The 14,120-nt window shown below is 36.0% G+C and overlaps 1 protein-coding gene across 8 annotated transcripts in view; it reads left to right on the top strand.

Moving 5' to 3' along the window:
* The window catches only part of ABCD3 (ATP binding cassette subfamily D member 3), a 100,544-nt gene that overhangs the window by 55,558 nt on the left and 30,866 nt on the right, over positions 1-14,120 (top strand). For 7 of the 8 annotated variants that reach the window (XM_016922715.3, XM_016922737.3, XM_016922704.3 and 4 more), the window contains 8 exons: positions 1,056-1,153; positions 1,527-1,650; positions 4,151-4,207; positions 6,347-6,489; positions 9,055-9,124; positions 13,431-13,500; positions 13,583-13,680; positions 13,781-13,872. In XM_016922715.3, the coding sequence (XP_016778204.1) occupies positions 1,056-1,153; positions 1,527-1,650; positions 4,151-4,207; positions 6,347-6,489; positions 9,055-9,124; positions 13,431-13,500; positions 13,583-13,680; positions 13,781-13,872 (752 nt within the window). Of the gene's footprint in view, positions 1-1,055; positions 1,154-1,526; positions 1,651-4,150; positions 4,208-4,410; positions 6,199-6,346; positions 6,490-9,054; positions 9,125-13,430; positions 13,501-13,582; positions 13,681-13,780; positions 13,873-14,120 lie in introns of those variants that run through there. The other variant, XM_016922748.3, reaches the window with a different exon arrangement.

The raw sequence follows: 14,120 nt of genomic DNA, 5'->3' as shown, positions 1-14,120 counted from the left end.
TTTTTTGGCATTTTTTTTTAACCTTCAGTCCAGGTTTTCTTCAGTGTTTAGCATCATCAATGACCATTAGATAGCAGTAGCACCCTTCTCCTAGTTCTAACAACCAGAAATGATTCCAGTCATTGCAAAATGGGTATGGGCAGGGGGCAACTTGGGGAGTTGGGGGGATTTAGAGGTGGGAATGCAAATCATCCTGGTTACTTTAGGCCATAAACTATTACAGTAACTTGAACTACTAATTTACTTTAAGTTAAATTGGAATTTATGGTCTGAATTTTTTACAGATAAATTGTTTAGTCTAAAATGTAAGTGATTTTCTTAGTTTGGTTCTCATTTTAATTTTCTTGGCACTGTAAGAATGTAATATTCTGAATTTGTGGGTAAAAATGAGAAGCTTGGTTGTAAAATCCAGTTATGTTGAAATTGCCAGAAATTCTTGTTTAATAAAGCTGGAAGTTGGAGCTACATAGCTTTTAGACTTTTTAAAATAAACAATTGGAATAAGCAACATAGATATCAAAGATTAAGATTCAGCAAAGACCACTTGAGAAAATTTGTAATGTAACAATGGAAAATGTTAGTAAAGATGGCTCTAGAAATAATCTGGAAAATAGCATTAGTTACTGTAAAACCTGTAGTGTTTTTTTTTAACAAATGCAAATATAGTGTATATAGAATTCCGTTGTCTAGGGTTGTAGTGCTGATAGTAGGAAACAGAAAATATAAATGTCTGAACTCCTAAAAGCAAGTCTTTACATTGGCTAGAAAGGGGGTATATTTGACTTTTTGCCCATTTACCAAAAAAAATGGGCAAGGTATGTCACATAATTAGTGATATTAACATATTCCATGTAAACTTTAACATAGAATAATTCAAACCAGGTACATTTGGTTTAGCTAAATGCAGTAAAGTAAAACAGAACTGAATTATATAAATTTGGACTAAATTATAAAAATTATAGGATTTGGGACACAGGAAATAATAGAGAAATAAATTATAGTTTAGTAAGCAGAAATGAAAAGCAAAACCAATAATATTTGTTTGTTTGTTTTAGATCTCTCTGGTTAATAACTTCTTGAAGTATGGGTTAAATGAGCTTAAACTGTGCTTCCGAGTAAGGCTCACTAAATACCTCTATGAGGAGTATCTTCAGTAAGTGATAACCTATTTTTATATTAAAAGTATTTAAATAGAAGAGTATTTATGAAGCTGATCAATATAGCAGTTTTTCTTATTTATTGTATGTTTTCTAAGAAAAGCGCTCTTAGGTACAGAAGCATGTTGGGAACAACCTTTCAGTTATTTGGAATCTAGTCCTGGCTCTTCCATTAATTGACAAGTCATCATTTTCTGGACTTGTGTCCTCCTCTCTAAAAATCAGTTAGGGCAATCAATAGGATCTCTTCTGGCTCCAAACTTTTTTGTTTCTATGTATTTGAGCTAGGTGGTGTAATATGATTTTTTTGTTGTTGTTTTATCTTTAAAGTCACTTGTTTTAAAATCACTTTTCTTCTTGCTATTTTAGAGCTTTCACATATTATAAAATGGGAAATCTGGACAACAGAATAGCTAATCCAGACCAGCTGCTTACACAAGATGTAGAAAAATTTTGTAACAGTGTAGTCGATCTGTATTCAAATCTTAGTAAGGTAAGTTTCTCTCCTTTTTAAAAGATTATTTGTTTAATTTTTTGAATTTTGAATCTAAGCAAATTTATATAGAATTGATTTTATGGACATTACAGCAGCATGTAAATATTTAATGCTTTTATAAGAAAATTAGAGTTGTAATAGTTTTAATTATTTTAATTTTTTCTATTATTTTTGTGAGGTACTTTGGCAAAGAACTGATAATTTAGTGTCTTATAAGGATTTTCTAAGAATTTTGCAGGTTGATTCCGTTAAAACAACAGAAATTTGAATTCTCATCTTTTGACCTGTGTGCATCCGGCCATTGTTAGAGATTGACTGTCAATTTATATTTCTAACTCCACACTTATAACACTAGACTAGGACTTCCTTTCTGCCCATTTCTCTGCTTCAGTATCTTTAATTCTAATAGATCATTAGTAAGTAGTAGTCAAAAAATTTCACAAGATGCAAGTATATTTCAGTTTTCTAATTACTGTTTTTCCCATTCTCCTCAGAATATTGCCAAAGCTCCTGACTGATCGGCCTTAGTCAGTTTTCCTTCTTCTCACTGATTTCTCCAGTTCTTATCTTAGTCATGTTATCTCACCACCCTTACAGCTTTTGCTGTAGTCTCCTTATTAAACCCTCTTTGCCATTACCTCTTGCATTGACTATGATATGTAGTAGGCACCTATAAAATAGTCTGCCCAGCATCCCCTACCCCTTCATCTGAGATGCTTCAGTTCCCACTCTAACTCATGTGACTTCCCTTGGTGTTGGCTAGGAGCTTGTCTCATACTGGACCAATGATAGTATCTTTGCCTCTGGTCACAGTTGACCTAGATATACAGTTTTGAGACAAAAGAAAACCAAAACTATAAAAAGGACTGGGTCACATTGTAAGAATAGGAATGTTCTTGCTTCAACCAGGTGGATGGAGGGAAGGCAATTCTTAGAGATATATATCCACAAGAGCTGCTCTCCTCATGCCCAGGCCCAATGCTTTTCACTTCCAGCCCAACTTTGTTATTTATTTAGCTCTCCAGAAGCCTTTGCTAACTGATCCCAAACTCAGGAACTCTGACAACTACAAATAGTTCAGTAATTAAGCTTTCTTTTCTGTTCCCATTACCACATTTGAAAGTTTGTTCTCTCTCTTTCTCTCTCTCTCTGTCTCTGTGTGTGTATGTGTGTGTGTATGCATGCATGCATGGTGGGAATGGGGGGTGTATCTATACAACTTTCCATGTAATTTTATAGACATTATGTATTCTTTAAATCTTGGCACTTGAGCAAGTCTCAGGTTTTGTCACATCTGGAATACAGAAGAATATTAAATTAAGTACTTGTAGTGGGGCTGTGCACCAGTGTGTAAGTTAGATGTTTTAAACATCTAATTGACCTCCAACTTAAATTATGTCATTATTTTTGTCATAAGTTTTAACAGTTCTTGAATTTTATAAGTATCTCTAGCTTCTTGATAATTTATAAGGCAAAAAAAAAAAAAAAAAAAAGGAAAGGGAAAGGTAGATGTTGAAACAAGCTAGTTAACAAACCAAGCCATCTATCCTAGTAATAATGTGGATTAGAAAGTGCTGGCTGTTGGCCGGGCATAGTGGCTCATCCCTGCAATCACAATACTTTGGGAGGCCAAGGTGGGCAGATCACTTGAGCCCAGGAGTTCAAGACTATCCTGGGCAACATGGTGAAACCCCATCTACAAAAAATACAAAAATTACCCAGGCATGGTAGTGTGCGCCTGTACTCCCAGCTACTCCAGAGGCTGCAGTGAGCCAAGATCTCCAGCCTGGGTGACAGAGCCAGACCCTATCTCAAAAAAAAAAAGTGGAGGTGCGAGCAGTGGCTGTTGACTTAAAGTGAATGAACACAATTTGTGTTTCTTGAAAAACATTTCAAACTAATGCAGCTGATGGTGCATTAGTTGAGTTGTCTCTGTGTGTGAAGAGCAGTACATTAATGTGTTATTTTGGTTCTAGAGACTTGAGTTTTATATCACAAAATTAGATTCAGTGGCTTACTTGATTATTTTGCCATAGAAGTGATAAAGTAATAGAGTCAAACAATATTGGAGCAGGAAAAGCTCCTCACTTTACAGGTGAAGATATGTAGAAACAAACTGGTAGCAGATTTGGGGTTACATCTCAGGTCATTTTATTCAGTGTCTTTACATTATATTGACACATTACTGAGTTACTAGTGGTTAATTATCACAGTAGAGGTATCTTAGTTGATGGAAAGTGATAAATGTTTTTCCTACTTGATGGTCAGTAGACATTGTGTAAGCTGTTCCCATTTTAAGTTTCTTGAGAGGAAAACTGTTATCTTTCATGTATTCTTTGATCTACTTACTATCACAGTACATTGTACATAGTGGGACCTCTACATGTTGATAATTATATATTAAATGTTTAATGACATTTTATAGTTAACATGTTGTATTAGCTATCATTCTAGTGCTTTAGTTTTAATTCTGTGTATTCTAATATTTATTTTACAGCCATTTTTAGACATAGTTTTGTATATCTTTAAGTTAACGAGTGCAATTGGAGCCCAGGTGAGTCTGCTTTTATTTCAACTTTTAAATTGATATAATATTTGAAATACATATTGTGAATAGCTTGATGGCCTGTAAGAATTTTTGTGGATCTCAAAGAAGGTATTTTCACATGATTTACCTAACAAAGTCTGGTTATAAAATAATACTTCATTCGAGATTTTAGAAGTACTAATTTTTCTTTTTAATTTTCCTTAAATTAGGTACTTGGAAAAATTTTGTGGCATTAAAAACCAGACAAATGTGTTGGCCAGGCGTGGTGGCTCGTGCCTGTAATCCCAGCACTTTGGGAGGCTGAGATGGGAGGATCGCTTGAATCCAGGAGTTCGAGACAAGCCTGGACAAAAAGCGAGACCCGCTTCTTTAAAAAATAATAATAAAACAGAAGTTCTTAAACCATGAATATACTTGTACTTATTGTTTCAAAGTAATGTCTAAAAAGAGATATGGAGACATCCATTTTAATATGAAATTCTAATGTTAAAATAACGATACATTTAGAGTGGGTGTAACAGTTCCAAGAATATTTTATAATGTAAATGGTTGGCTATCCCATGAGCCTTATTATCCAAGTCTCTGATATTTGTGATGGCAAGAATCACTTTTAAGTTTTCTTTGAGTTATCTTATTGAAATGTAACTTTAGTCATTTAATATGTAATGTTATTGTTACATATTTATAACACAGCCATATAATAGTATGGTTTGTTTCACATATGTGTATGTGTGTATATGCATTTCAGTTGATTAATACATTATTTCCATACTGGTTTTTGTTGCTTTCCAAAACACTGGGAAAGCAGGGTTTTGGTTTTGCTTTGTTTTGTTTTTTGAATTTTTCTGTTTATTTTCCTAATTCTTTGCTGTCTTGTGATCCAGGTTTTATCATTCTTGTATTTTGTTTTACTATAACCAAGTGAATAGGCCAAATCCTTCTTGTCTCCTTGCAGTCATATTTTTATGGTACTTAACTACATTTTTGTGATACTTAAATATGTCTCCATGTCTACTTGTTATCTGATTCTGCATTTCTTAAAGGCAGAAACTGTTTTAGTTATCTTTTTGGTCCACATTTGTAGTAGTTGTTGAAATGCATTGAATTGATCAGATTTACTTTTTTTTTTTAATCTTGAATACTTACTAGCACATATATTGTGCTAGATAGTAGGAATAAAAAGATAAGTAAGACACAATTCCTGCTGAAGAGGAATTACAATGTGGTAAAACAGGTAGATAGTCAAACAATTATGATGCAGCATGATAAAGTTTAGTAATAGAAGTTTCAAGAAAGTATTTAGTGCCAAGAAGAACTGGAGGTGATATCTGAGCTACTTTGAGGAGGTAAGTAAACATCCATTAGATTATGTCAGGCTTGCCAAACATAAGAACAACCTCACTGAATGGAAACTGTTCAGGAAACATTTATTTTAGCATGGCAGAGTATAGGGTATATAGGGGAATGAGGGAAGTGCCTATGATGAACTTGGAAAGGTATGCTTCAAGCATACCTTTCTTTTTCTCTTGGGATGGTCAATGGGTGATGAGGTCACCTACAAAGTTATTAATACATAGTACAGCAGCTGGAAGCAAGATGTACACGCAGGGAAAGACAGAGCTCGTTCAGGGGGAGCTGAACTTGAGGCATCTGCACAGTATTAAGGTAAAGATGTGTAGTACTTATTTCTTGGGTTCATAAGAGTGATAGGACTAGAGGTATAGATTTGAGATGAGAAGAGAACTAAGGAAGGAGTTTAAGGGAATATTAACATTAAAAAAGAAGGCAAGAAAAAGAGGTCTAAGAATTATTGTGGAATCTTAAGAGATTATCAGGAAGAGTTCCAACAGGAGAGTGTTAGATAACATAGAAAAACTGAGAACTGCAATTAGGAGTTTTTAGGTGAGCAAAATATAGGAGAGCTGAGGGATAAGCTACAGTGGTAAGAGGAAAAGCCCATGAGTAGTAAAAGTGTAGAGGCTACAGTGTACTTTTTCAGAAAAAAAACAAAGGGAAAAAATTACCCAGTAGGGCAATTTCTTTCAGTCATTGAGGTTAATTATAAAAATTGTACATGTTTGTATCTAAGTGAATTTATTATTTTATCCCAGAACTTTGTGTATCTTTCTCTCCCAATAATAATAGGGCCCAGCGAGCATGATGGCCTACTTGGTTGTTTCTGGGCTATTCCTAACTCGACTTCGAAGACCCATTGGTAAGATGACAATAACTGAGCAAAAGTATGAAGGAGAATATAGATATGTTAATTCTCGGCTCATCACAAACAGGTAAAGACAAATGCATTAAAGCCTTGCTAAAAATTAATTTCTGTGGATATTGATGTCATTTAAATTGACTCCAAAAAGTCTAGTGACACTGTTACTGTAATAATGTGCATATTGTGTTGAAAATATACATTATGAAAGAGACTAGTTTTATAAACTAGTAATCATGAATATTTTGAACTCTTTTTCTTACTAACCCTGTAGTATTCCTGATTCACCTGTTCATACCTTCTGTTGATGAATTTTCTGTTAATTTTACTTTAGACATAATCAGTTTACAATTCAAATTTCAACTTACAATACCTGTTCCAGGAAAATTTTGTCTCAATTCTTCCACAAATATTTTTATTTTGACTGTTCATAATGCTCAATGATTCACTGTCACTGCATGTGCCTCTACCTATTTTCTAGAGTTTTTTAAATGTAAGATAGGAAGAAAAAGTGTGGACTTTGGAGCCAGCCATACTAGCTTCAAAATCTACCTCTTCCACTTATCAGTTGCATGTATTTGATTTTAGCGAATTATTCATAGTTTCACTTTTGTTTATAATAGGTAGATAATATAGGGTTGCGATGAGGATTAAATTTGATAATATATATAAAGCTTCCAGCTCAGTTTTTTATATGGAGCAACTGCTCAATAAATGTTCTCATATATTGATCTGTTAATGTTAAGTCATTTTGAGGGTTCTAATATGTATTTAATATTCTACTCTATAGGCATTTGCAAATGACAGTTCCCTCTTCCTTTATTTCCTTGGATTGCTAAAATAGTACAAGTTTTAAATAGGGTTTTTTGCTCTAGGGAGGCAGCGGAATAGAGTTAAGAGGTGATTTGCCAAGTAAATGAAAGATGCCTTTTAGTGAAAGAAGCAGAAAGCATGACTCATGGCTCCAGTAATAAGAACACTCACTGCTTCACGTGAGAACCCTTAAGACAGGGCAGTTCCAGGTATGGCATTATCAGGGCTCTGGCTCTCTGGTGTTCTCTTGGCTCTGCCCTGCTTTGTATGCTGCCCCATTCCTCGGGCTAATTCTTCTTGTGACCACAAGATGGCGATAGCAGATACAGATTTCACTAGCTCCTCTCCCCTGCAGAAAGCTCCAGAAACAAAAAGGGGCCATCTCGCCTGGTGTGTCTTTATGAGAGCAAAGAAACCTTTCCCAAGAGTCCCACAACTGACTTTCCCTCATATCTTATTGGCTGGAATTGTTACTTGACCATGCCTAAAGCAATCACAGCAAAGTGATTGGCTTAGACCAGTTGGGACCCTATAAATGGGGTTGAGGCATTCCTAAAGCATTAGGGTACATGGAAAATAATAGATAACTTTACGAAAGTTGGGATTATTTTAGGAAGAAGAACAAGGAAGAGAATAGATGTTGGATGGGCAGCCATCAATATTCCAGGATGTTTTATCCTTTCAGATTTTTCATTAAGGCTAAAATGACTCAGTTCAGGAGGAGAATCCTCACCTCATCTTCTTCCATAGGCTTAGGTGTGGAGAGGAGATAGAAGGAAGTTTTTTTAAAAAAGTAATTAGAGGTATAGAATTGTAGGCTTCTTATACTCTGAGTCTCTGTGTCATTGTGTCAAGGAAACCATGAAACACGTGACAAATGTGTCATATCTTATGGGAAGTTAATTTTATTTGAAGTGGTTGAGGTAGGTGGTACCTTGTTTTATGAAAAACGCAGGTCCATTTCAAAATAGAAATATAAAACATAAATTGTTTAGGGGAAAAAAGAGACTTTAAAGAAATATTTCAACCTTGCCTTCTAGACTTCTCTATAAATATTTTCCTCTGCCATAAGAGGTACTTTGCTGGGAAAGCTTACATCATTCCTGTGTAATAGAAAGACTATAAATGTTAGGGTCAGATAGGAGTTATGATTTCAGCTCCCTGACCTGCTGGCTCTGCAACCTTTACAAATTTACTTAACTACACTGAACTTCTCTTCATCTATAAAATACCCTTTTTTTCTAGTCGTGATCCCTGTGGCCCTTGTGGACCCATGCACATCTGCTCAGGAAACGTGGAATTGTTGTGAGGATATGATGGGGTTCCAGGGTTTCCTCCTGGGAGCTGGCACTTTGAAGCCGGTGGGACTTAGCCTGCTTTTCTGTCTTTAAAAGGCTGTATGTCAAGTCATCACTATCCATCTTTTTCTAGCTGTTGCTTTTTCATCTCTTTCTTGTTTGGGCCTCTACTTTAACTTGAAGTCTGCAATGTTGGTCCCAGCCCTGCCTTTCTGTACATCACAGCAACTTCTTTCTCTAATTTCGAATTTCTGAGAATTCGTGCAGAAATCTTTTGCAGCCAGGATACCTATGCCATAGGTTGCAGTCCAGCATATGATTCAGTCAGGGGTGTATTCCTGTGCTCCGATCAGCTGAGCTAGGAACAGAATCTCAGGTATAGACTGTGGCTTGAGATGCACCAGATAAGCTCTTAGTCACAAAATGTCCATTTAAATACAAACATTCAGCCATCATATACTGTATTTCAATTATTTTCCAAGCATAGGTAACATTAAAATTAATTGCTAAATTATTTTCTTTAATAGTGAAGAAATTGCCTTTTACAATGGGAATAAAAGAGAAAAGCAGACAGTCCACTCAGTCTTCCGAAAACTGGTAAGATAACACACTTGAGGTTCATGTGTTTATGGAAAGGGTTTTTTTTGTTTGTTTGTTTTGCCTATGGCCGACACACATACACACACACACAAACACACACGTATGTATACATATCTTAAAGATTTTTGAAAAATAGCTATAAAGGATTTTATATTGCATTTTTAATAAAAAATATGAGATTAAAAAACTATCATATCAATATATTCAAGTGCCCATTTATAAAATTGCATAGATTTATTAAAATAATATTAAGTGTACCATCTGATCTTTGACAAACCTGACAAAAACAAGAAATGAGGAAAGGATTCCCTGTTTAATAAATGGTGCTGGGAAAACTGGCTAGCCATATGTAGAAAGCTGAAACTGGATCCCTTCCTTACACCTTATATAAAAATTAATTCAAGATGGATTAAAGACTTAAATGTCAGACCTAAAACCATAAAAACCCTAGAAGAAAACCTAGGCAATACCATTCAGGACATAGGCATGGGCAAGGACTTCATGTCTAAAACACCAAAAGCAATGGCAACAAAAGACAAAATTGACAAATGGGATCTAATTAAACTAAAGAGCTTCTGCACAGCAAAAGAAACTACCATCAGAGTGAACAGGCAACCTACAGAATGGGAGAAATTTTTTGCAATCTACCCATCTGACAAAGGGCTAATATCCAGAATCTACAAAGAACTTAAACAAATTTACAAGAAAAAAACAACCCCATCAAAAAGTGGGCAAAGGATATGAACAGACACTTCTGAAAAGAAGACATTTATGCAGCCAACAGACACGTGAAAAAATGCTCATCATCACTGGCCATCAGAAAAATGCAAATCAAAACCACAGTGAGATACTATCTCACACCAGTTAGAATGGCGATCATTGAAAAGTCAGGAAACAACGTGCTGGAGAGGATGTGGAGAAATAGGAACACTTTTACACTGTTGGTGGGACTGTAAACTAGTTCAACCATTGTGGAAGTCAGTGTGGCGATTCCTCAGGGATCTAGAACTAGAAACACCATTTGACCCAGCCATCCCATTACTGGGTATATACCCAAAGGATTATAATCATGCTGCTATAAAGACACATGCACACATATGTTTATTGTGGCACTATTCACAATAGCAAAGACTTGGAACCAACCTGAATGTCCATCAGTGATAGACTGGACAAAGAAAATGTGGCACATATACACCATGGAATACTATGCAGCCATAAGAATTATGAGTTCATGTCCTTTGTGGGGACATGGATGAAGCTGGAAACCATCATTCTGAGCAAACTATTGCAAGGACGGAAAACCAAACACTGCATGTTCTCACTCATAGGTGGGAATTGAACAATGAGAACACCTGGACACAGGGTGGGGAACACCACACACCGGGGCCTGTTGTGGGGTGGGGGCCTGGGGGAGGGATAGCATTAGGAGATATACCTAATGCTAAATGACGAGTTAATGAGTGCAGCACACCAACATGGCAAATGCATACATATGTAACAAACCTGCACGTTGTGCACATGTACCCTAGAACTTAAAGTATAATCAAAAACATAAAAAAATATATTAAGTGTATTTTTACAGAGGTTGCTTAGGAGCCTTATTTAGTGATTCCCACAGAAAGAATTTGTTCCTGAAGCATTCATGAAAATACAATAAAGATTATTATGTAAAGCAAGAGTCAGCAAACTTTTTCCATAAAGGGCAAGATAGTATGTATATATTTTAGGCTTTTCATACCACACAGTGTCTTGCAACTATTCAGCTCTGCTACTCAAGAGTAGCTATATATAATACATGAATGAGTGGGTGTGGCTATGTTCTAGTAAAACTTTACTTAAAAAAACAAGTAGCAGGCTAGATTTGGACTATGGGTCAGAGTTTACTGGCTTTTTGTTTTAAAGAATATAAGCATTGTTTCTTGTGAAAGCTTTACTTCAGTTTTTATTTAATTGCCACTTGGAAAATTTGAATTCAAGTACTTTTATTCCATTATTTATTCAAAAGATATTGAATGCCGTCTAGTTGCCTGTGCTCACTCCAGGTGCTAAGGATGATGGTGGTGGACGTGATGGATAAAATCTTGCCTTTAAGGAGCTTACATTTTAGTGGAAGTCTGAAGTTTGTGAAATTAAATGTATATTTTAGATGAGTTAAAGAGGTTAAAGAAATTGTCATTTTGAATTATTTCAGAAATTGGATTTTTGCCTCGTCGGTATTTAACATGGCAGAACTTTTAGAATGCTCACTGGTAGAATGCATTTAAGGTAATTTTTCAGGGGCCTGCAGTTCACCAGTTTGCTCTCCACACGGCTTGCTTATTCTCATCCTTTAGATTTTCAGCCCAAATGTTAACACCTTATTGAAGCTTTGTCTTCTCTGATCAGCCTATTTGAAATGGCCTCCAACAGTTACTTCCTGTTTTAATCATCATCTTTCCTTAAAAGTATATATATATTTGCAGTCAACCCTCTGCATCTGTGGGTTCCAAATCCATGGATTCAACCACACACAGATTGAAAATATTCAGAAAAAGAAATTGTGTCTGTACTTATGTACACATATTTTTTTCTTGTCATTATTCTCTGAACAATACAGACATTAGTGTAATAGCTATTTACATTGTATTAAGTTTTATAAGTAATTTAGAGATGACTTAAAGTGTTTGGGATGAGCCAGTTGCGGTGGCTCACCCCTGTAATCCCAGCACTTTGGGAAGCTGAGGCGGGCAGATCAGTTGAGGTCAGGAGTTCGAGACCAGCCTGACCAACATGGCAAAACCCCATCTCTACTAAAAATACAAAAATTAGCCGGTTGTCGTGGCGGGGGCCTATAATCCCAGCTACTCGGGAGGCTGAGGCAGGAGAATCACTGGAACCCAGGAGGCGGAGGTTGCATTGAGCCAAGATGGCACCACTGCACTCCAGCCTTGGCGACAGAGTGAGACTCTGTCTCAAAAAGTAAATAAAGTGTATGGGATGTCGTGCTCAGGTATATGCAAATACTATGCCATTTTTCATCAGGGACTTGAGCATCCATGGATTTTGGTATCCAGAAGGTCCTGGAACCAATCCCATCCCCTTTGGATACCGAGGGATGACTGTATTACAGTCTCTAATTATCTTGTTTACTAGTTATGCTCTTTCATTAGAATGTAAACTCCATAAATTCAGGGACCTTCTCTGTTCTATTCATTGTATCTCCAGCTTGAGCACAGTGTCTGACACATGGTAGTCATTGAATAAATGTTCCAGAGATTGTCTAGTTGCAGAAGATACCAAGTTGTTAACAAGCTACCCTGTACTCAGGAAGCCACATTTTAGTGGAGCAGACAATAAATAAACAACTAGATGTTCTGTATAATTTCAGGTAGTAATGAATTTGGTGGCCAAAAATGAAGCAGGATAAAGGGATAGATATGAAGGGGGCTATTGCCCAGCTACTTTAGCTGGAATGGCCAAGATCTTTCTTGAGGAGGCGACATTTAGTCAGAAATCCACATGAAAGTGAAGGAGTCACAAAATATAAATACCTTAGAGGAATGTATTCCTGGCAGTGAGAAGAGCAAGAGGAAATCCTTAAGAAGGTACATGTTTGAGAAACCGTTATTTCTGGAGCTTGGTGAGGAGGAGCAAAGTAGAAGCATATGACCTTAAAAATAGAGCTCAGTGCCAGATCATGCAGGACCTTGAATAATCTGGTAGATGGACAGTTTGAGAACACTGCAACTCCAGAATAAAAAAGCAGTTTTAGACTTGTAGTTTTAAGACAATGCATGCTCATGTTAAAGCTAAAACTGAGGCTGTGTGGCACTGATTTACATTAGCACTCAGTTCAGATTGAGTGTAATACAGTTCTTAGATAAAGCACAGACCATGTGTCTCCACTGAAAGCAAAGCATTCAGTGCCAATCCGGACAGCTAGTGTTTCACTCAAACTAGTTAATCTCTGTTCTTTTTGCTTTCGTTGTTGTCCTCTTTTGGGATATGTGTATCCAAAAGCATGGTGACTACAATAGCATTGTGCTATTGCATGCAAGAGAAACAGCGTTGTTAAAATTGTTTATGTAATTTCCATGCTGTTTGCATAAAAATGGTTTCACGAAGTGTTTGTTTGGCACCCGCTCTGTGAAGAGCATTGTCCTCGGTGGTGTGATGTACAATATAAACAGAATATAAACAGAAATCATGGGCACTCAGTAAATATTTGTTGAATAAATGAACTATACAGTTTGTTTTATCCTTATAGTAGATTCTGTTTTTTATACATAGAAAAAGATGGTTTTTTGTTTTTGTTTTCTGCCAGGTGGAACACCTACATAATTTCATTTTGTTTCGGTTTTCAATGGGCTTCATTGATAGTATTATTGCCAAATGTAAGTATATTTTGAAAGAGATGAGATTTGTGGAAAAGGTGAAATACTGTTACTGTTTTAAATCTTACCTGTTTGGTTTCAGACCTTGCCACTGTTGTTGGTTACCTAGTTGTCAGTCGCCCTTTCTTAGATTTGTCTCATCCTCGACATCTCAAGAGTACACATTCGGAACTTCTAGAGGTAAACTGATGATAATACAATGAAAATGTAACAGTAAAAATAAAGCCAAATTTTTAGTCATAGAACTATAAGTAAAAACTAATATTTATTTCTATTTAAGGATTACTACCAAAGTGGAAGAATGCTTTTACGAATGTCTCAAGCTCTGGGTCGAATAGTTTTGGCTGGGCGTGAAATGACTAGATTGGCCGGGTAAGATTAGTAATAATGAGCAGTTGCAGAAAATAATTTTTAAAAATATATTATCCTTAATGATTGTATCAGTTGAGATTAAGATAAGGGGGCAACATTTCTTAGCCCAGGAAGGTGGTTTTGATAGAAAATTAAGGAAGATTTTTCTGATGGTGAACTTTTCATGTTTCTTGAAGACAGCTGGTTTGCGCAGTACAGTAGATTAGAGGCTGTCAAGTTGTTTGCTCCATGGACACGTATTTGCTAAG

Source organism: Pan troglodytes, chromosome 1 (genome assembly GCF_028858775.2).
Source record: "Pan troglodytes isolate AG18354 chromosome 1, NHGRI_mPanTro3-v2.0_pri, whole genome shotgun sequence".
Lineage (NCBI taxonomy): Eukaryota > Metazoa > Chordata > Mammalia > Primates > Hominidae > Pan > Pan troglodytes.
This window is presented reverse-complemented; position numbering and strand designations above follow the sequence as displayed.